The sequence below is a fragment of the Fukomys damarensis genome, unplaced genomic scaffold (genome assembly GCF_012274545.1).
Source record: "Fukomys damarensis isolate Sample0158 unplaced genomic scaffold, DMR_v1.0_HiC HiC_scaffold_5, whole genome shotgun sequence".
In the NCBI taxonomy this organism is placed as follows: Eukaryota; Metazoa; Chordata; class Mammalia; order Rodentia; family Bathyergidae; genus Fukomys; species Fukomys damarensis.
The window spans coordinates 28,169,146-28,191,054 of record NW_022900917.1 but is presented as its reverse complement, the minus strand read 5'-3'; the positions used below and the strand labels follow the sequence as shown (position 1 = coordinate 28,191,054).

Sequence of the window (21,909 nt, the reverse complement as noted above, 5' to 3'; positions counted from 1 at the left end):
CCAACACCACTTCTAAAAATATATAAAATATGGGGAATAATACAAACTTACATTATACATGTCATTAAACTTATTCTGAGTAAAATGGACTGTTTTAACCATACAAGTTTTGTGTAAGCCTCATGTAATGACAAACAAAAAAAACTTTAGTAGATGCACAAAGTGTAAAAAGAAGAATCCAAGCATTATATTGCAGAGAATCATCAAACAACAGGGAGAATAACAAATAGCCAAAACAGAATTAAAGATCTACATCCAAGCCAAAAAAATAACAAAATTAGTTAAGTCATATGTACCAATAATTAACTTGGAGACAAATGAACTGACACAAATAAAATGTAGAAATGATAAGTAAATTTCTTAAAAAGGACAAAATTCTTTCATACCTAAAAGACACTCACTTCAACTATGCCCATACATAGACTAAAAGTAAACAAGTATAAAAACATATCCCATGCAAATGGAAACAAAAAAACAACAGTCACCTATACTTATATGAGGAAACATGGGCATTTATGCAAATACACAGGAAGATAGTCAGAATAGAATAATAAAGGACAGAAGTATATAACATAGAAAGACAACAATAAAACAATCAATGAAACTAAGTGTTCAGGTTGCTTTAATGAAATCAACAAAATGAGTTAGATTAGAAAAGAGAGAATACCAAATAAACAAATCAGAAATGAAGAAGGAATAGTACAACTGATAGAAAAGATATACAAGGAATTACAAGCAGTAACTATAAATCATTACATGACAACATCTAAGAGGATATAAGGAAGGGATAAGTCCCTAAATATGCATAATATACTAGGACTAAATAATGAAAAATAAAATAAGCCAGTAACAGGCACATTGAAATGGTCAGTCAAAATCTTCCATTAAAATCCATGACCTGATGACTCATACAGCAAATTCTACAAAAAATATGAACAATGCCAATTCCTCTCAAACTCTGACAAAATAATGCATAGAAAGGAACATTTCAATTTTTTTTTATTGATTGAGTTTATTGGTACATTTAAGGTATACAGTACAATTACGTTCATTATTGGGACCTTGTACCTTTACATGACAGGTCTTGGTTCTCATTTTTTTCCCTTGTACATGCCCTCCCTTCAACCCCTCGTCCTCTCCCCATTTACAAACACTTTGCTTCCATTTTTTCATTTTCTCATATTTTTTTCTTTGCCCTTATTGCCTTTCCCCTATGCTTCCCAATTTCCCTACACCTTTAGCCCTTTTCTTCCTATTTCACATGGTCAATTATATCATTAGGATCTTATGTACTATTATGGTTTTTCACACCAGAGAAACTATTCGGTATTTACACATGTGTAACTTATTTATTTCACTTAGGAGTATATCCTCAGTATGTATCCATTTTCCTATGAATGAATCTAATTTCTTATTCTTTATTGCTGAGTAGTTTTCCATTTTGTAAAAAAACCACATCTTCTTTATCCAATTTCCAATTGATGGGCAAATGGGCTGTTTCCATGTTTTAGCTATTACAAACTGTGCCGCTATAAACATAGGTGTGCATATATCACTGTGGTTTGATTCTTTTAACTCTTTTGGAAAGATACCCAGCAGAAGGATGGCTGGGTCAAATGGAACCTCTAGCACCAGCTCTTTGAGGTATCTCCATATTGATTTCCATAGTTGTCACACCAGTCTGCACTTCCAACAACAATGGAGAAGGGTTCCTTTCTCCCCACAACCCCACCAACATTTGTTATTGGTTGATTTCTTGATAGCAGCTATTCTTTGTGGGGTGAGGTGGAATCTCAGTGTTGTTTTCATCTGCATTTCTCGAATGACCAGTGATGTGGAACATTTTTTCATATATTTACTTGCTGCTTTTACTTCTTTGTCTGAGAAATGTCTGTTCATTTCAGATGCCCATTTTTGAATCCGTTCTTTATATTTGGGGGGGCTGATTGTTTTGAGTTCTTTATATATTCTAGATAATAGTCCTTTGTCTGAGGAGCAGCTGGTAAAAAGTCTTTCACACATTGTAGGTTGTCTCTTAGTTCTGTTGATGGTTTCTTTTGCAGTGCAGAAGCTTTGTAATAAGATGAGATCCCAGTTGTTGATTCTATCTGCTAGTGCCCATGCTACTGAGGTTTTGTTCATAAAGTCTTTTCCTATGCCAGTGTATTCAAGAGTTCTGTCTAATTTATCTTCCAGCAAGTTCAGTGTTTCTGTTTTAATATTTAGATCTTTAATCCATTTTGATTTTAATTTAGTACAAGATGAAAGATAAGGGTCTAGTTTTAATCTTCGGCAGATTGAGATCCAGTTTTTCCAACACCACTTATTAAAGAGGCTATCTTTCCTCCAGTGGGGATGGTCAGCTCTTTTGTCAAAGATGAGGTATCTGAATACATTTGGAGTTGTTTTTGTGTCTTCCAGTCTGTTCCACTGATCTTCAGGTCTGTTTCTTTGCCAGTACCATGCTGTTTTTATCACAGTGGCTTTGTAGTATAGTTTTAAATTATGAAATGTTATACCCACTGCCATGTCTCTGTTGCCTGGGATGGTTTTTGCTATTCTAGGTCTCTTCTGGTTCCGAATGAAATTTTGGAACATTTCAAAATTTATTTTTGTAGCCCAGCATTAGCCTGATACCAAAGCCAGACAAAGACACTACAGAAAATGAAAATTACAGGACAGTATCCCATTTCTCTACTCACTTAGCCCTTAGAGATCTCACATGTATTTTCTGTAACTAGTTACAAGAGAGATGGAAAATAAGGTAATGATGAGGTGTAATTTCATATGAGCAGATCAAGTTTGGCAAACCTTCAAGTTTGGCAATATTAAGTGCTGATATTTGAAATTCCCTAATAAAAATAGCAATTCCAAAATTAAATGTATATTTAACTCAGCTTTTAAGTTTAATAGGGAAAATGTTTGGATTCCCAGGAAGTTCACCAGCAAATACACTGATAACTTAATGTTTTGTGTTAATACAATAGAAATTGTCATGGCACCTCCAGTACTTTTAGTTCTCTGGCCATTAGACCTTGCTCAACCTTAATACTTGTTTATTTTCCCTCACAATAACTCATGAAATTCATCAAAAAATTAAGTATTCTCTATTTGCAAAATATATTATGAATATAATCACTTCAAATCTCCAGTGTTTGCATTTAACATTAGCTAATCTCCGGCCTCTGCAGAGATGGATGTCTAGTTCTCATCTTTGTGGGTAGCATCGGTCTGGAAGTTACAAGTTCATACTATAAAATTCACCAGATAACACGAACATCCTTGGGTGAAAAATTAGTAAATAACACCTTTGGGAATCTTATTGGGAACTAATGGAATCGAACCTGCATTGTTGGCTAGTCCCCTTGCACCTGCAGGATAGATGCCTAGTTTTCAAACTTTTGTGCAGCATCAGTCTGCAACTTACAAGTTAATAAAAGAAGTCAACCAGATATCAAGATAATTATATATAGGAACATCCTTTTATGATGAATCAGAAAGTAACATACCAATGAGAAAAATATTGGTTCCCAGTAGACATCAGCCTTCAACTTATATGAAGATTAAATTCTCCTCAACTGTCCCTGTGGTTGGGATACATACTTATCTGAAATTATAATACAGTACTACAGCCTCCATAATTAATTCTACCACACTCAATGTCTACCACCAATCATACCTGACCTATATTATCTGTTTGTTTACTCATAATTCTCTTGATTAGGATACAAAAATACATTTCTGATCCTGACTACAAGAATAAATCTTTTTATTGGGACTTTATATATTAGAGGATTATAATTATTTGCTGTATTGCAGGCAGTTGAAGGGATTTGATGAGCTGAACAAGGCAAAAATACATAAGTAGAAAGTGAGAGCACACATTAGCTTCATTGGAACTGTGCTTCGAGTGATTTGCATGCAGAACTCTTCACAGAGTGAGACTACCCAAAGGCAACAGCAGAGCCACCATTCTGAGAGCAGAAAGTTTAATGGAACTCCAGGGATAGAGGAGAATCCAGAGAAAACAGAGAGGGTTCTGTCTAGGTGATGTCAGGGAGCAGCACTGTAGGGAGTCTCTGAGTCACACAGTACAAGATTAGCAGTAGTTTGTGGCCTTCTGTATATCAAGTAGAAGTGGAGAACAGTTTTAAGAAATGTAATACAGGCAGGCTCTATCTAGACAGCTAAAACACTGCTTGCTTAGCCTATGTTTAAAAAATGGGCATATGGAAGCAGTGAGTTTGGTGTTAGAGTACTTTTGAGCTAATGTGTCTCAGCCTACTAAGAAGTAAAAAACTTAGGGAGTGTTACAGTTAGGGAAATGTATAATTTACAAGGTAGGCTTACAATGGCCACCTCCAGTATCAGAGGTTGAGGAACACAAAAGGACAATCTACACTCTGGAGAGCCCAACAATTCTGTCAGGTATGGAAGTCCTGGAGCTCTCCGAAGAGCCCCTGAAAGGCCATATGAGGAAGAGGAAGGGTCTGCATTGGAAGGCTGAAGAGTCTAAGCTGGAAGGCTGAAGAGTGCACTGAAAAGGATGCAGTGGAAGCATCAAGACAGACAGACGTTCAAAGGTAATGGAGAAGACAGGCCCTCCAAAGAAACAGAAGTGAGACTTCCTCCTTCTTTACCTTTTTATTCTATCCAGACTACATATATGTTGATTTGTGCCACCTACCCAGGGTGAGTCTTCCATGTTTAGTAAATCCATCATACAGCATATCCAGACCTGTGCTAAACCAATGAACTAGATGTTTCTCATTCAAGTTGACTTGAGTAGAGTAACTATCATGAGGGGTGAGGGATACAGGCACATATAAAACATGCTGTGATGGACACAACACAAGGGCAACTAAACAAAATAAGTAAGTACATAAATTTCTCAACACCTTATATCCTACAAAACTGCTTGATGAATAAATTTATGAATAAATGAATATTCACTCATTGGTTGGGTTAATATATAATGACCAAGAAAAATTGGGAAAAAAATGGTGGCTTACATAAATTTAGCACTCACAACTTGCATATAATCTCAGTGCCAACATAGATATGCCAGTTAAAATTAATTAAACATGCTTCTTGTTTTTAATTCTAGTATATGAATTAATATCTCATTCATTATCATAAAACTGGATCTGTAATATGAAACTATTATCATGCTTTGAAACATGAGGAAATGTGTATTAAATACTATGTCCTAAAAATCATATTTACTGAGTGGCAATGTAATATAAAAGTACTTGTCCAATCCAAAAAACTACAATGTTTACTATTTGTTTTGCCCAAAAAACTACAATTGTTGGCAATAGAAACATTGCACAGCTAAATAATTACAGTATTGTAACCATAGTCTCTCCTTTGGGCACTTTTCCTGGCTGAATAATTTCCCAACCCTTTATCCAGTATTCTAAATTGTAATAAAAACAACATATAAATAACTAAGATGCTGAAGTATAATCTTATTTTCGATTCACAGAAACAACAACACCTGTTTATTTTGACTTTACATCAGAATTTCTAACACCCTTCCTTATTCTTTAGTCCTATGTGACAACTAAATGAAAGGATGTTAAATGCTATCATATTTAACTGGCAGAAAAGTAATGTTTATCTAACTGGTGGAGGAACAAATCCCAGGAAGTTATGAGAGAATTCCATGTTCACACCAGGGGTACAGAACAAAGGGGAGGGGACTTTCTGGAAGGAAGAGAACTAGCCCACTATGCAGTCTTCTCGTCCATTTCACCTACACATCTTTCTTTCCTTTTACAAATCATGTCACATACCTGTGTTCCCTAAGCAGGTCTTTCCTCACACATACAATAGCTCCCTCATCTTCTTAAACACCAAGTCCTTTAATAAAAATAATGTACTTTCCACAACTCTGTTCTCCTGAGAATTGGCTCTGCAGGATCCAGCAAATGGGCTTCAGGTCCATTAACAGCATTCTAACTCCAAAGGAGATTTCACCCTCCAGAAACTTTTACAATCTTACCTTTCCAATAAGCACTGACTAGCTTGTTGAATAAATACGTAATTTTAAAACAATAAGTTACATATGAAACACTTTAACTCTCCTTGTAGGAAGAGGACCAAAATCAAAGAAAAAAATCATAAGTTAATAATTTTTAAGACCAAGTTAAATTAAATAGGAAATAAATTGGTTAGGATGAGATGGGTTAATACTGATAGAATATCACTTGTCGGGGAGGCTTGATGAAATGAAATGGGAACTATAAAAGAAACACATGTGAAGCTTCAAGTTCATCTTTCGGGATTTGAAAAAGGCAACAGTATGCAAGTCTCAAGGACCATAGGATACTTCCATGGAAACATTTTCTTATTTAGTGCTATAATAGGGGGAGGAATATTTATATCTCCTAAGGGGGTATTAAAATACTCTGCACTGAACATTCCTGTCTCCCTGAGTATATGGGTAACATGTGCCATACTGAATATGATCAATGCTCTCTGTGTTGCAGAGTTAGGGACCACCTTCCCTAGAAGTGCAGCACCATATTTTTTCATGAAAAGATCTCTTGGATCTTATACTGCTTTCCTGAATCTTTGGGTGGAACTTTTTGGTCTTTTCATAGGACTGGCTGCACAAAGCTTGTTGGTAGCTAGCTATCTAATTCAGCCTTTGTATGCTCTCTGCCCACCCCCAGAGCTACCAAAGAAATGCCTAGCTTTGGCCATTTTGCGGTCTTTGGGACTTCTGAATATTCAGGGGTTGAAAACAGTGACCTGGTTTCAAACTCTCAGTACTTTGGTGAAGGTGGCTATTCTCTGTTTCATTTCCATAACTGGGATTGTGCTGTTAGTGATTGGGAAAAAGGAGAACGTGTCCAGGTTTGAGAATGCTCTAGATGCTGAACTTCCTGGTGCCTCACAAATTGTGGAAGCCATTCTCCAAGGATTCTATGCCTATGGGGGATCCACACTCCTGGTCAACATGGCAGGTAAACCTATTTCTGAAAACATTATGTAGCATTCATACAGCTTTATCTAGAATAGTTAAGGATAAATCTGATTTACTTGTTTTGTGAAGTAAAATTTAATGCACTCTATACCACATGAACATTTATATGTAATCATATTAACTATGTAGAATATAATGTTCTAGAGGTAATTCCACCATATGAAACCTGGACATTAAAATTTTTTTTCAATGATTTTATTGCATTTGCTTTTAGCATTTTGAGTTAAGATTTTTTTATATATTAAGTTTATTGGTATATTTGTGATCACAATCATAATTGGAAATTTGTATCTGTACATGATATACCTTGGTTCTTATTTTTTCCCAATCCCCTTCCCTCCCTCCAACCTCTCCACTCTTCCCTATTTACAAAAGCTTTTTTTTCCATTTTTCCTTTCTTCTTTCTCTTTCTTCATTTCTCTCAACTTTCATTCCTACTTCCCCTTCCCTTTTGAACATTTTCTTCCTACTTCACAATATCTATCATTAACTTTGGTCCACTTTTATGCTTTCAATTTCTCACACCACAGAAACAATTTGGTATTTGCATGTGTGTTCTATTTATTTCATTTAAGAGTAAGGCTTCAAGGTATATCCATTTTGCTATAAATGCCTCTAGTTTATCTTTTGTTATGGCTTAGTAACATTCCATTTTATATATTTTTAAAAATCTTCTTTACCCAATCAGCAGTTGATGGACATTTGGGCTGCTTCCAAGATTCAGCTACTGCAAATTCTTCTACTATAAACATGAGTGCACATATATCAGTATGGTATGATGCTTTCAATTCTTTTGGGAAGATACCCAGTAGGGGAATAGCTGGGTCAAATGGGACCTGTAATCCTAGATTTTTGAGGAATCCATATATTAATTTCCATATTAGCTGCACCAGTCTACACTCCCACCAACAGTGGAAAAGGGTTTCTTCTTCACCCACATCCCTGATAGCATTTGTTATTGGTTGATTTCTTTATACCAGCCATTATTTCTAGAGTGCGATAGAACCTCCATGTTGTTTTAATTTGTATCTCTTGAATGGCCAGTGATGTTGAACATTTTTTCGTATGTTTATTTGCTGCTGCTATTGCTTCATCTGAAAAATATCTATTCATTTCAGATGCCCAATTTTGGATCGGGTCTTTAAATTTGCAGGGACATCTGATTTTTAAAAATTCTTTATATATTCTAGATAGTAGTCCTTTGTCTGAGGTACGTTTCCCACATCGTGGGTTATCTCTTCAGTTTGTTGGTAGTTTCTCTTGCTGTGCAAAAGCCTTTTAATAAGATGAGATCCCAGTTGTTGATTCTTTGTACTAGTTCTTGTGCAATTGAGGTTTTGTTGATAAAGTTTTTTCCTATGCTAGTGTTTTCAAGAGTTCCACATAACCTTTCTTCCAGCAGGTTTGGTGTTTCTGTTTTAATATGTAGATCTTTAATCCATTTCAATTTTAGCTTAGTGCATGGTGAGAGATATGGATCTAGTTTTAATCTTTGGCAAGCTGAAATTCAGTTTTCCCAACACCATTTATTAAAGAGGCTATCTTTTCCTCAGTAAGGCTTTTGGCTCCTTTATCAAAAATTAGGTATCTGAATATGTCTGGAGTTGTTTATGTGTCTTCTAATCTGTTCCATTGATTTTTCAGGTCTGTTTCTTTGCCAGGACCATGCCATTTTTATCACAGTAGCTTTGTAGTATTATTTCCATTTGGGGTTGTGATATTCCCTCCCTTGTCTTTGTTGCCTAGAATTGCTTTTGTTATTTCAGGTATCTTCTGTTTCCAAATGGATTTTTTATTTTTTTTCTCTATCTCTGTGAAATATGCTGTTAGAATTTCAATTTAAATTGCATTGAATCTATATAGCAGTTTTGGAAGTATGGCTATTTTCACTACATTCGTTCTTCCTACCCAAAAACAAGTGATATCTTTCCATTTGCTGATATCCTCTTCAATCTGTTTTATCAGTGTACTGTAGTTTTCAAATTAGAGGTCTTTTACTTCACTAGATTGATTCCTAGGGGAGTTTTTTTTTGGGGGGTGCTCTTGTGAAAGGAATTGTCGCCCAATTCCTCTCCCAGTGATTCTGCTATTTTTTTACAGGAAGGCTACTGATTCTTGAGTGTAGACTTTGTATCAGCTACTCTACTGAATTTGGTTATCGAGTCTAACCAAGTCTTTTGGTTATCGAGTCTATGAAGTCTTTTGGTGGAGTTTTTGGAGTCTTCTATATAGAGTATCACGTCATCTGCAAATAATGACAATTTACCTTCTTTGTTTCCTGTCTTTATTCCTTTTATTTCTTTCACTGGCTAATAGCTGTGCCTAATGTTTCCAAAACTGTATGAACAGTTGTGATGATAGTGGGCATCCTTGTCTTGTTTCTGATTTTCGCGTAAAGGACTTCAGTTTTTGACCATGTAGTATGATATTAGCTATTGTTTTTCATACATGGCTTTTATCAGGGTGAGATTAAGACCACTTACTCCAATTTTCTGTAGGGGTTTTATCATGAATCAGTACTGCATTTTGTTGAGTGCCTTTCTGCATCTATTGAGATGATCATAAGGTTTTTGTCCTTGACTCTATTAATTTGTGTTTTACACTTATTGATTTGCATATGGTGAACTATCCCTGCATCCCTGGGGTGAATCCCATTTCATTAGGATGTATGATCTTCTTAATGACCTTCTGCATTATGTTTGCCACTATCTTATTGAGGATTTTTTCATATATGTTTATTAGGGATATTGGCTGGTAGTTCTTCTTTTGGGTTGGGTATTTCTCTGCTTTCTAAATCACAGTAATGCTTGCTTCCAAGAATGGATTTGAGAGTGTTGCTTCCCTTTCAACTTAATTGAAGAGTTTGAGAAGTAGTGGCATTAGCTCTTCTCTAAATATCTTGTAAAATTTAGTAGTGAAGCTATCAGTGCCTAGGCTTTTCTTTGTTGGTTAAGTTTTTAATTAAATTTTTATTGCATTGATTGATACTGGCTTATTTAAAATTTTTATATCTTTTCGTTCAACTTTGATATTTCATTTGAATCTAGGAATCTGTTCACTGGAGTACAGCTTCTCAAAGCAGGTATTGATGATACTCTAGATTTCTCCTGGATCTGTTGTAATTTCCTAATTGAATGGATATCGGTCTTTCCTTTTGATAAGGTTGGCTAAGGTTCTTTCAAAGGACCAACACTTCAATTTGTTTATTTTTTGTATTGTTCTCTTATTCTCCGTTGCATTGATTTCCTGTTCTGATATTTATGATTTCCTCTCTTCTATGAGCTTTAGATTTGTCCTGCTCTTCTTTTTTTCTAGAAGTTTGAGGTTCAGCATTAGGTTGTTTATTTGAGTTAGCTTTGTTTTCCTAATATGGGTATTCACTACTATGAATTTTCCTCATAGAACTGCTTTCATTGTGTCCCATAAATTCCCATAAGTTATAATGGCATTATTGCTTAACTGCAGAAATGGTCTAATCTTTCCTTTAATTTCCTCTTTGACCCTTGGTTGTTCAGGAGGGTGTTATGCAATTTCCATGTGTTTATGAGGTCCTTATGGCTTCTTTTGCTATTGATCTCAATTTCATTACACTATAATCTGACAATATACAGGGGATAACTTCAATTCCTTTGCCTTTACATCAGCATGTTCTATGAGCTAGCTTATGGTTTATTTTGAAGAATGACCAATGTGCAGCTGACAAGAATGCATATTCTGATTTTCTACACTTCGTAGACATTTATTATGTCCTCTTGCTCAACAGTTTGGTTTAGCTCTAGTATTTTGTTGCTGATTTTTTTTGTCTGGTTGACCTGTTTATTTACGACAGTGGGGTGTTGAGGTCCCCCACTACTATTGTATTAGTGGTTGATTTTTCATGTCTGTTAATATTTGCTGTATATAGTTAGGTGCACATATATTCATGATTGTCATCTCTTTTTGGATTGTTCCTATTACAAGGAGGTAATGACCTTCTTTGTCTCTCTTAATTAGTCTTCTTTTGAAATCTACTTTGTCTGCAAATAGATTAGCTACACCTGCTTTCTTTTGGGTTCCTGTGGCATGGAGTATTTTTTCCTTCTTTGAAATGAATTTTCAGTCTATGAATCTTTTTAACAATTCTTACATGTAGCATATAGTTGTATCTTGCTTCTTTATTCATTCTACCAGTCAGTTTCCTTTTATTGGTGATTGAGACCATTAATATTGATGGTTGTAACTGATGAGTATTGACTTATCCTTGTCACGATATTTTCTTGTTGTTGGCTCTACCCCCACCTTTTGATTTAATTTCTTATCTTTCCTGACGAACTTATTCTGTTGGAATTCATAGAGTTGTAATGCTCGTGGTCTTTTTCTAGGATATTGTTTAAAATATTTGGTGTGATAATTGGGTATTCATGATGTTCCTCAGATATTTTTTTAAAAGTATGTAGACCTTTTTTTTTTCCTCTCTCTCTCACAGTTTATTTTTGGTACATTTTAGGAATACAGTACAGTTATATTCATCATTAGGATATTGTACCTTTACATGACAGGTCTTGGTTCTCATTTTTTCCCCTTGTCCCTGCCTTCCCTTCACCCCCTCCTCCCTTCCCTATTTACAAATACTTTATTTCCATTTTTTAATTTTCTTATATTTTCCCTTATTACCTTTCCCCTAACCTACCAACTTCCCCTACACCTTTAGCACATTTCTTCCTATTGCACATTGTCAATTATACCTTTAGGATCTTATGTACCATTGTAGTTTTTCACACCAGGGAAACTATTTGGTATTTATACATGTATGACTTATTTATTTCACTTAGGGGTATATCCTTAATGTGTATCCATTTTCCAATGAATGACTCCAATTTCTCATTCTTTATGGTTGAGTAGTATTCCATTTTATAGAAAAACCACATCTTCTTTATCCAGTTTGCAACTGATGGGCAAATGGGCTGTTTCCATGTTTTAGCTATTCCAAACTATGCCACTATAAATATAGATACACATATATCACTGTGATGTGATTCTTTTTAATTCTTTTGGAAAGATTCTGAAGAGAGGGATGTCTGGATCAAATGGAATCTCTAATCCCTGCTCTTTGAGATATCTCCATATTGATTTCCATAGTGGTTGCACCAGGCTGCACTCCCACCAACAATAGAAAAGGGTTCCTTTCTCCCCACAACACCACCAACATTTGTTATTGGTTGATTTCTTGATAGCAGCCATTCTTTGTGGGGTGAGGTGAAATCTCAGTGTTGTTTTCATCTGCATCTCTCAAATCACCAGTGATGTGGAGCACTTTTTCATATATTTACTTGCTGCTTTAGATCTTTAATCCATTTCCATATTAATTCAGTACATGGTGAAAGATAAGGGTCTACTTTTAATCATTGGCAGGCTGAAATCCAGTTTTCCAACACCATTTATTAAAGAGGCTATCTTGCCTCCAGTGAGAATGGTTGGATCCTTTGTCAAAGATGAGGTAGCTGAGTACATCTGGAGTTGTTTTTGTATCTTCTAATCTATTCCACTCATTCTCAGATCTGTTTCATCACCAATATCATGCTGTTTTTATCACAGTGGCTTTGCAGTATAGTTTCAAATTGGGAATTGTTATAACCGCTGCCATGTCTCTGTTGCCTAGGATGGCTTTTGCTATTCTAGGTCTCTTCTGGTTCCAAATTAATTTTTGGATTATTTTTTCTAGTTCTGTGAAATATAGTGTTGGAATTTCAATTGGCATTGCATTGAGTCTGTGCAGCAGTTTTGGTAGTATGGCCATTTTCACTATGTTGATTCTTCCTACCCAGGAGCAGGGGATATCTTTCCATTTTCTTATATCCACTTCAATCTCTTTTTTCAGAATGTTCTAATTTTCAATATAGAGTTCGTTTGCTTCTTTTGTTAGATTGATTCCTAGATTCTTCATTTTTCTGGATGCTATTGTAAAAGGAATTGTTTCCCTAATTTCTCTCTCTCAGTGAATCTGTTTTTTGTGTGCAAGAACACTATTGATTTTTGAATGTTGACCTTGTATCCAGCTACTCTGCTAAAAGTGTCAATTAAGTCAAGAAGTCTTTTGGTGGAGTTTTTTGGGTCTTCAATGTAGAGTATCATATCATCAGCAAATAATGACAGTTAAATTCTTCCTTTCCCATCTTTGTTGCTTTAATTTCTTTCTCTTGTTGAATTGCTGTGGCTAATGTTTCCAGAACTATATTGAAGAGGAGTGGTGATAGTGGCACCTTTGTCCTGTTCCTGACTTTAACATGAAGGTTCTCAGTTTTTGGCCATTTAATATGATGTTGGCTGTTGGTTTTTCATAGATAGCCTTTATTAAGTAGAGATATAAACCATCTATTCCAATTTTTTGCAGGTTTTTATCATGAATGGGTGTTGAATTTTGTCAAATGATTTTCTGCATCTATCAAGAGGATCATGTGTTTTTTGTCCTTGACTTTGTTAATATAGTGTATTACATTTATTGACTTAGTATGTTGAACCATCCTTGCATCCCTGGAATAACTCTGACTTGGTCAGGATGTATGATCTTCTTGATGATCCTCTGTCTGCTAGTATCTTTATATGGATTTTTGAATCTATACTCATTAAGGAGATTGGCCTGTAGTTCTCTTTTGTAATTGGGTCTTTCCCTGGTTTGGTAATCAAAGTAACACTTGCTTCCAGGAGTGAATTTGGAAGTATTACTTCCATTTCAATTTCATTGAAAAGTTTAAAGAGTAGTGGCAGTAGTTCTTCTATAAACATCTTGTAAAATTCAGCAGTGAATTCATCAGAATCTGGGCTTTTCTTTGTTTAAACTTTTAATTATGTTTTCAATTTTTCTGATTGTAATTGGGGTGCTTAGAATTTTTTTATCTTCTTCATTCAACTTTGGTAATTCATAAGTATCTATAAATCTGTCTATTTCTTCTGTTTTCCATGTTATTAGAGTACAGGTTTTCAAAGTAGGTATTGGATCCTCTAGATTTATGTTGGATCTGTTGTGACTTTACCTTTTCATTTCTAACTGCATGGATCTGAGCCTTTTCTTTCTTTTTTTTTGATAAGTTTAGTTAAGGGCTTATCAATTTTATTTATTCTTTCAAAAAATCAACTCTTTGATTCATTTATTTTTTACATTGTTTTCTTAGTTTCCACTGCATTGATTTCTGCTCTAATCTTTATAATTTCCTCTCTTGTACAAACTTTGGGTTTTTCTTGCTCTTCTTTTTCTAGGAGTCTAAGATTTATCATTAGGTTGTTTATTTGAGCTCACTCTGTTTTCCTCATGTGGTTATTCAATGTTATGAATTTTCCACATAGAACTGCTTTCATTGTGTCCCATAGATTCCTGTATGTTGCACTGGTATTATCATTTATTTGTAAAAATTGTCTAATTTCTTAATTTCCTCTGTGACCCATTAATTGTTCAGGAGAGTGTTGTTCAATTTCCATGTGTTTGTGAAGTTCCTATGGTTTCTTATGCTATTTATCTGCAGCTTGATTGTACTATGATCTGATAATATAGTGGGGATAACTTAGATTCCTTTGCATTTATTCAAACCTGTTCTATGAGCTAGTATGTGGTCTATCTTGGAGAATGACCCATGTGCAGCTGAAAAGAATGTATATTCTGATTTTGTTGGGTGGAACACTCTATAGATATCTATTAAGTCCATATGTTCAAAACCTTGGTTCAGTTCTTGTATTTTGTTGACTTTTTTGGCTAGATTATCTGTCTATTTGTGATAGTGGGGAATTTAGATCCCCCACTACAATTGTATTAGTGCTTATTTGGTTTTTCATGTTGCTTAATACTTGTTTAATATAGTTGGGGGCATTTATATTTGGTGCATATATGTTTATGATTGTCATCTCTTCCTCTTGAATTGTTCCCTTTATAAGGATGTAGTGGCCTTCTTTGTCTCTTTTAATCAGTTTTGGTTTGAAATTTACTTGGTCTGTGAATAAGATAGCTACCTCTTCTGTTTTCTGGGCTCCTGACACATGGAGAATTGTTTTCCATCCTTTCACTTTCAGCATATGGGCTTCTTTTTGCATTAGGTTTATTTCTTATATACAAAATATTGTTGGATTTTGCTTCTTAATCCATTCTGCAAGTCTATTTCTCTTGATTGGTGAATTGAGGCCATTGACATTGATGATTATAACTGATATGTTCTGACATTATTGTCGTGTTATTGTCCTTATGTTGACTCTTTTTACTTTTCCTCCCCTCTCCTTTTAGTTTCTTGTCTTTCCTATTTGATTTGGTCTGTTTGTCCTCAGTGTGTTGTAACCTTCATTGTGTTTTTCTAGGATATTGTTTAGAAATCCTTGTAGTGCTGGCTCGGTATTCATGTAGTTTCTCAGGTGTTCTTTGTCATGGAAGTATCTTACTTCACCATACATTTTGAAAGAGAGTTTTGCAGGACACATCAGTCTAGGCTGGAGGTTGTTTTCTTTTAAGACTTGAAATTCCTCACTCCAGACTCTCCTTGACCTGCGGGTTTTATTGAAAAGTCTGCTGTGATTTTGATGGGCTTTCCTTTGCATGTGATTTATTTCTTTTCTCTTACTGTCTGTAATATTTTGTTCTTCTGTTGGATTTCTGGGATCTTGATTATTATATGTCTAGGTGTAGATTGCTTTTTTAATCATGGCTAGTTGGAGTCCTATATGCCTCACTTGTGTGCATGTCAAATTCTTTTGCTCTGTTTGGGAATTTTTCTGTCATTAATTCTGTGAACAGTTTTTTAAAGTCATTTGTATTTTCTCCTGCTACTTCATGAATTCCTATTAGTCTTAATTTATTTTTCTTTGCATTATCTAGGTGTTTTCAGATGGATTTCTCATGATCCCTTACTGATTTTAAGAGGCCTCTTTTCAAAGTCACTGACTGCAATCCTATCTTCTATATCTGAGATTCTATCTTCACATTCATTTATCATGCTGCAAAACTATTAATAGAGTTTTTAATCTCCTGGCTATCTGTTTGAATCTGTTTCTTGGGTTCCATTTCTTTCCTATGTTGGGCATTCATTGTTTCCATTTCTTTCTCTTTTTTTCAGCTTGAATTGAGTTTACTGGTACATTTTAGGGATACAGTACAATTACATTCATTGTTGGGATCTTCTACCTCTACTCCATTTCTTTTTAATGCTGGGCCTTCTTGGCTTCTCTCATGGTCCTGAGCCCATCTAATTTTTTGTCAGTTTCTGTTCTAGAGTCTCTAATCATGACTCATTTTGCTCACCATCTCTACAGTTATCTGGGAAATTATTTCTGTTTTGAATTTTTCTAGAGCCTGATTGATCTGTTTTGTTACTTCCTGTGCTATGAGTTCAGGGTGTCCTGAGGGTTCACTGTCAGACTTTTCATCCTCATTTACCCTACTGTTTTGTAGAGCATTTCATTTAAATATATGAACAATGAATAGCAGGCTACAGCAATACAAGTAAACTCTTCACATTTTAGGGCCTTTGTGAAGCAGAGTAAGATCAAGGAAGACTGCTGGTCTTTAGCAGATCCCTCCTGTCCCCAGACCAGGACACAGAGATAGAGATGAATGTTTATATAGTAGAACAGCAGAGCCCTTGGTGAAACATCCCACCCCAAACTGGCTCCCCAACCAAAAATGACCAGTGGTCCAAGAGACCCAAAGACCACCTTCCCAGGTTTCACACAGTATCTTTTGCAGGAACAGTTGGGCATGGCAAAGTGTAAGTTCTATGTTATTTCCCATAACAGAAAACCCTTCTTTCAAAGGGCATGCAAATTGCCAGAGAATACATCCCCAAATCCGGTGTTCTTATGACAAGCTACTTACTGACAAACACATTTCCCAGGTTGTAAGCAGGCAAATACAATAAGCATACTCTGCTGTGATGCCATCTATTTGCAATGCCTGCACAATGTCTGTCTTTGGCTGTTAACTTACTCATTCTTTACAGAACTCTGTTTTATTGATTGCACTTTTTTAAAAATTCCAAAGGCATTTTCACACGTGTTAACTGGACTGCCATTACTAGGGTATAAGTGCAAGTGTTCTCTACCTTACTTGCTAGTCTTCTTATTCTCTGGAGAGAATTCGCATAATGGTAACAGTGATGGGGGAGTCTGGTGCCAATGACACCAATACAATTCTGTGATGAAAAGGTACAGCACATCTTTGGTATTGCTGGAGAAGGCTTTCTCTTTGGGATGGGCACTGGGTTCCTTCTGGGGAGTGGAGTGTCTCAGAATGGTGTCCACTGAAGACTAGGGCTTTTCTGGGGTTTCTTGGCTCAATTCACATTTACAAACAATTTCGGACAAAGATCCAAAGGGTTCCACTTTAATGCGAGAGTGCTTAGAAGTTTTTGTTTTGACTTTTGAAAACTCAGCAGCCAACTTTTGAACAGGAGTCTTTCTTTCTGTACTTCCAAAAGGGGTTATCTTTTTTCTTGCTGCCCATTGGCTCACTCTCCTCTCATTTATTTTCCTCTTTGCCAACATCAATTTTACACTGCAAGACCACCTATTTAAAGTTGAAGGATTCCAATTCAGAATAGTCATTAATATTTCAGAATCTTTGAAAACACAGTTTTTATCAGGGTTCTGTGTCTGCATATTTTATAGCATTGAATTCTGAGTTTTCAAAGATTTTACTTGTCCTTACATTCTAATTTATTTGCATCTAAGAACAGTTATATGTTCATTTCTTATGTCTTCCAGTGTCTAACTTGAACAAGTATAGTTTTAAGAACACAACACATTAAGTTTGTTGCCTGTTCTTTCCAAGGCACTCTGCACTCTGTAATTAATACTGGGACTGGAGGATCCTACAGACTTCTCATAGGCTGCAAGGATGTTTCAAGGCAGTTTCTCAGCACAGAAGTCTACACGATTCAGGCTGTGGTTGTTATAAAACCAATCCATAAATCCCAATCCCTTATATCCCTGGTCTGTGGTAACAAGTGTTCTCCTATTTCAACAGCACAACCAGGTTATGAACACACCTTTTGTGTCCCTTTCCACTTCACCTACATGAGAAAGGTTTGGGATCCAGAGGCTGGGGTGTCTAGGAATCTCTGGCTAATACTAAAGTTTAATTTTCTCAGAGAGTTCTGCTTCCTCTCTCTCTTTAGTTTCATAGCCCGGAAAGAGCTTGTACCTTTCTTTCTCATTATCCTTCATCAGCTGCGCCCATCTTCACATACATTCAGTCTGAGCAGTGAGCATGTCCCGGACTGGCTTGCGCTCCTCCATCTCCTTTTCCTTGGCCTGCAGCTGCTGCTGCTCAGTGAGGTCCAACTGCAGCAGCAGGATCTGCCTGAGTCAGGCAGCCTGGCTGGAGGCTCTTTGGAACCCCTTTCCACCCCGCAGTGGCCGGGCCTGAGGGAGCCGCCAGGGGCCTCGCCCTTGTCTGCTCTTTGGCTACTGCCACTAGAGAGCTCCTCTGCAGCGGCAGCACAGCCTGGAACTTGGGACGGGGGTTGCAGCCTGTGCCCTGTGCAGCCGGCTCCTGGCTGATGCAGGCCTGCTGGGTGGCGGGTGGTGGGCAGGGCAGTGGTACTGTGCCCCCCCCACCTCTCCTTCAGCTGCCCAGCGCTGCTCCAGAGGGGGGCACCACGCCTCGGGCCTGAGCAGAGGCGGTGGTGGGTAGCGGCTGGGATTGTTGAGCTTATGGAAGTGAGCTTTGGCTTCCCTGGCTTGTGCTTGGTCTGCCTAGCGCTGCTGCCCACTCCAGATCGCAGGGTCCTAAGTTGCGGGGGATGCCGCAAGCGCCAGGAACTGGAAACGGCGAGGGCGGGGGAGGGGAGCGCCAGGGGCCCTCAGCCCCGGGCCACTACTACCGCTCCCGCCCCGCACCCGGCCGCCTAACCCGAGCCTCAGGTATTCATGGTCGTAAAATTATTATATTTGGTGGCCAGGGCGGAAGGGTGCAGGCGGTGAGGCTGCTGCAGCAGGAGCACGGTGCAGTGGTGCAGGTGGCCTGGTGAGCCGGCACTGCTACAGACCATGTGCCTGATCCCTGCATGCTGGACTATTCCATGCCCTGCAGCTGGGCCCCCCCTCCTAACAGAGCCTGTGCCCATGCCGAGACCCACACCTGCCCTAGCTGCCCACCACCCGCTGCCTGCCTGCCACGCTTATGGCCGCAGAGGAGCTGCTGCAGAGCGTGGATCACTATAAGACCAAGACCCAGCAATTGAACTAGGAGCTTCTCAAGACCACCCAGGAGAAGATCCAGGCAGCCAAGTATAGGCTGGTGGTGCTGGAGGAGAAGATGACCCTCAAGCAGCAATATGATGAGCTGGAGGCTGAGTGCAACAGCCTCAAGTAGGAGTTGGAGCAGCTCTGTGAAGCATTCTGACAGTCCTTCTCCATCCACCCTAAAGTTGCCAAAGATAGAGACTCTTGGGAGGAAGTGTTTCTGCAGCAGTTGGCATCAAAGAAAGCTTATTACATGGGCAGGATCTTGGCAATGCAGAACTAACTGAAACAGTCGGGCTGTGGTTACTAACATCCAGGAGGAAAATGAAAGGCTCACAGCTGTTATTCAGGACCTGAAGGAGAACGATGAGATGGTGGAGCTGCAGAGGACATGGATGAAGGATGAGATCAGAGAGCACAAGTTTTGGGAGGCCTGGCTCCTCCAGGACAACCTGGAGCTAGAAGAGAAGATCACACTGCAAGAAATTGTGTACACATTGAAACAGAACCAGGTGGAGTAGGAGATCCTGAAACAAGACCAAGAGCTGCAAAGAGGAGGAGGTGCTGCCCAACAGCCAGTTGGAGGACACTCTGTGGCTCAAGCTGGTACATCAGCTGGAGGAGGCACTGGAAATACTCAAGAATGAGCGTAAGCAGAACAGCCTGTGCAAGGAGCTGATCCAGTATGTCACCCTCGGTGACAGCCACGTGGGCCTCTCCAGGGCTCAAGTTCTCTGAGGACAGCATGGAGCCCAGCAACAAGATGAATGGGCATGGGTTCGTGGTGAGGCTGAACAGGACTGAAGAGGGACTTCTGCACTGAGGAAGGGTGAGGCCCTTGTACCCTCAGACCTGTTCAGTGAGCTGAACATCTCAGAGTTCTAGAAGCTAAAGTAGCAGCTGATGCAGGTGGAGCGGGAGAAATCTGGCCAAGCTCCTGCTGGCCAAACTGCAGGAATTCCAGGCATAGCTGTAGCACACAAAGAGGGTGCTGATGGAGCAGTGTGTGTGGGTGCACCGGCTCACAGAGCACATCAGTGCCACATGGGGCCTGCAGAGCAGCAAGACACTCCAGGCAGAGCTGAACAGTGAGAAAGGCAAGGACTCCAGGGAGGAGGCCCATGACTAAGAGGTGGACCTCAGTGGCCTAGAGATCCTTGAGAGCAAACATAGGTTGACCATAACAGAGATGATCTACTTGAAAGGAGAAATTAAGGCCTTAAAGGAGAAACACTATCTCAAACAGAAGGCCAAGTATGCGAGTAAAATCCAGATGTATGACAAGGAGGTGAAAAGCATTGAGAAGACCACAAAGGAAAGTGGGAAGAAGATGGCCCACATGGAGAAGGAGTTGCACAAGATGACCAGCATTGCCAACGAGAACCACGATATCCTCAGGATGAGTTGATGACTTTCAGTGAGGAGCTGGCACAGCTGTACCACCACATGTGTCTGGGCAATAATGAAATGCCCAATGAGGTTATGCTGAGCTACTAAAGGCAAAGTAGTGTCATCCACAGAAATAGTCTAACGTGGCCTGATAATGCCAGGGGATTTCTGTCTCCACAACTAACCAGGTGGGGTGTGTCATCTCCAGTGGAAACAAGGACCTCATCTGAACCAAAAGAAAACAGGGGCCAGAAAAAAAAAAGTCCAATGAAAATGCCCACAATCTCTCCTGTTCTTACTGCCCAACCATCTTCCCAGGGTTTGATACTAGTGATATCCAAAAAGAACCATGAATATCTACACCCTTAATGCCATAATCCAGGACCCAGTCAAATATCTGCAGAAAGCAGTGGACCAGTCCATGCAACTCTCTCAGCAAAGAGCAGCAGCACAGGAGTTGGCCCCCATGATGGACAAAGACAAGGAGGTCCTGATGGAGGAGATCCTCAAGCTCAAGTTGCTGCTGAGCACCAAGTGGGAACAGATTGTCACACTGAGGGTGGTACAGAAAGCCAACAAGCAGACAGACAGCTGAGGTGGCCCTTGCTAATCTGAAGAAGAAATACAAAAATGAAAGGTGATGGTGACTGAGACAGTGACCAAACTTCAGAATGAGCTGAAGGCTTTGAAAGAAGACACTGACACCTTCTCCTCCCTGAGAGCAATGTGTGCCACAAGATGTGATGAATATGTCACACAGCTGGATGAAATGCCGAGACAGTTAGCAGCTGCAGAGGACAAGAAGACTAAACACTTTGTTATGAATGGCTATCCAGCAAAAACTCACCCTGACTCAGTGAATGGAAGTTTGACTATGTGATGGAAGTGGATTTAGAATTTGACTATGAGCAGTCCCAATGCAGCAAAGGCAAACTTGGAAAAAGCAAGATCAGCAGTCCTAAAGTAAGTGGGAAAGCATTAAGCCACCATGCTCACATAGTTACTGACCTCCCGCATAGTCAGGGCCCACAGACACCATTCGGGGTAGCAGTGGCACTCAGAGGAAAAGGTATGTATGCAGCAGTCTTCACAGCATGATACAGTGGCCAGACTTCGGTTAAATACAAACATGAATGTGTTCTTGTCATGGAGGGTGGAGGAGGGGAACAGGAAGCTCAGATGGAAACTGGTATCAATGGGCCTTGCTAATGTTGGTCTTTGATAAGTGTTTATATATTCCTTTCTGTACCGTATCTGTATCTCTCAGTTTATCATAACTTAATTTTCAAGTGTCTGTTAATATTTTTGCTGCTCTTTGTATGCATATATAT

The 21,909-nt window shown here is 38.4% G+C and overlaps 1 protein-coding gene and 2 pseudogenes across 1 annotated transcript in view; 2 read left to right on the top strand and 1 right to left on the bottom strand.

Annotated features, from left to right (window-relative positions):
• Positions 1 to 6,264: 6,264 nt before the first annotated feature.
• The window catches only part of LOC104877027 (solute carrier family 7 member 13), a 65,233-nt gene continuing 49,588 nt past the window's right edge, over positions 6,265 to 21,909 (top strand). Inside the window, exon 1 of the mRNA XM_010645320.2 lies at positions 6,265 to 6,974. Within this exon, the coding sequence (XP_010643622.1) occupies positions 6,308 to 6,974 (667 nt within the window). The 5' untranslated portion in view covers positions 6,265 to 6,307. The remainder of the gene's footprint in view (positions 6,975 to 21,909) is intronic.
• LOC104877025 lies at positions 17,048 to 19,071 on the bottom strand (annotated as a pseudogene).
• Positions 18,972 to 21,450, top strand: LOC104877024 (annotated as a pseudogene).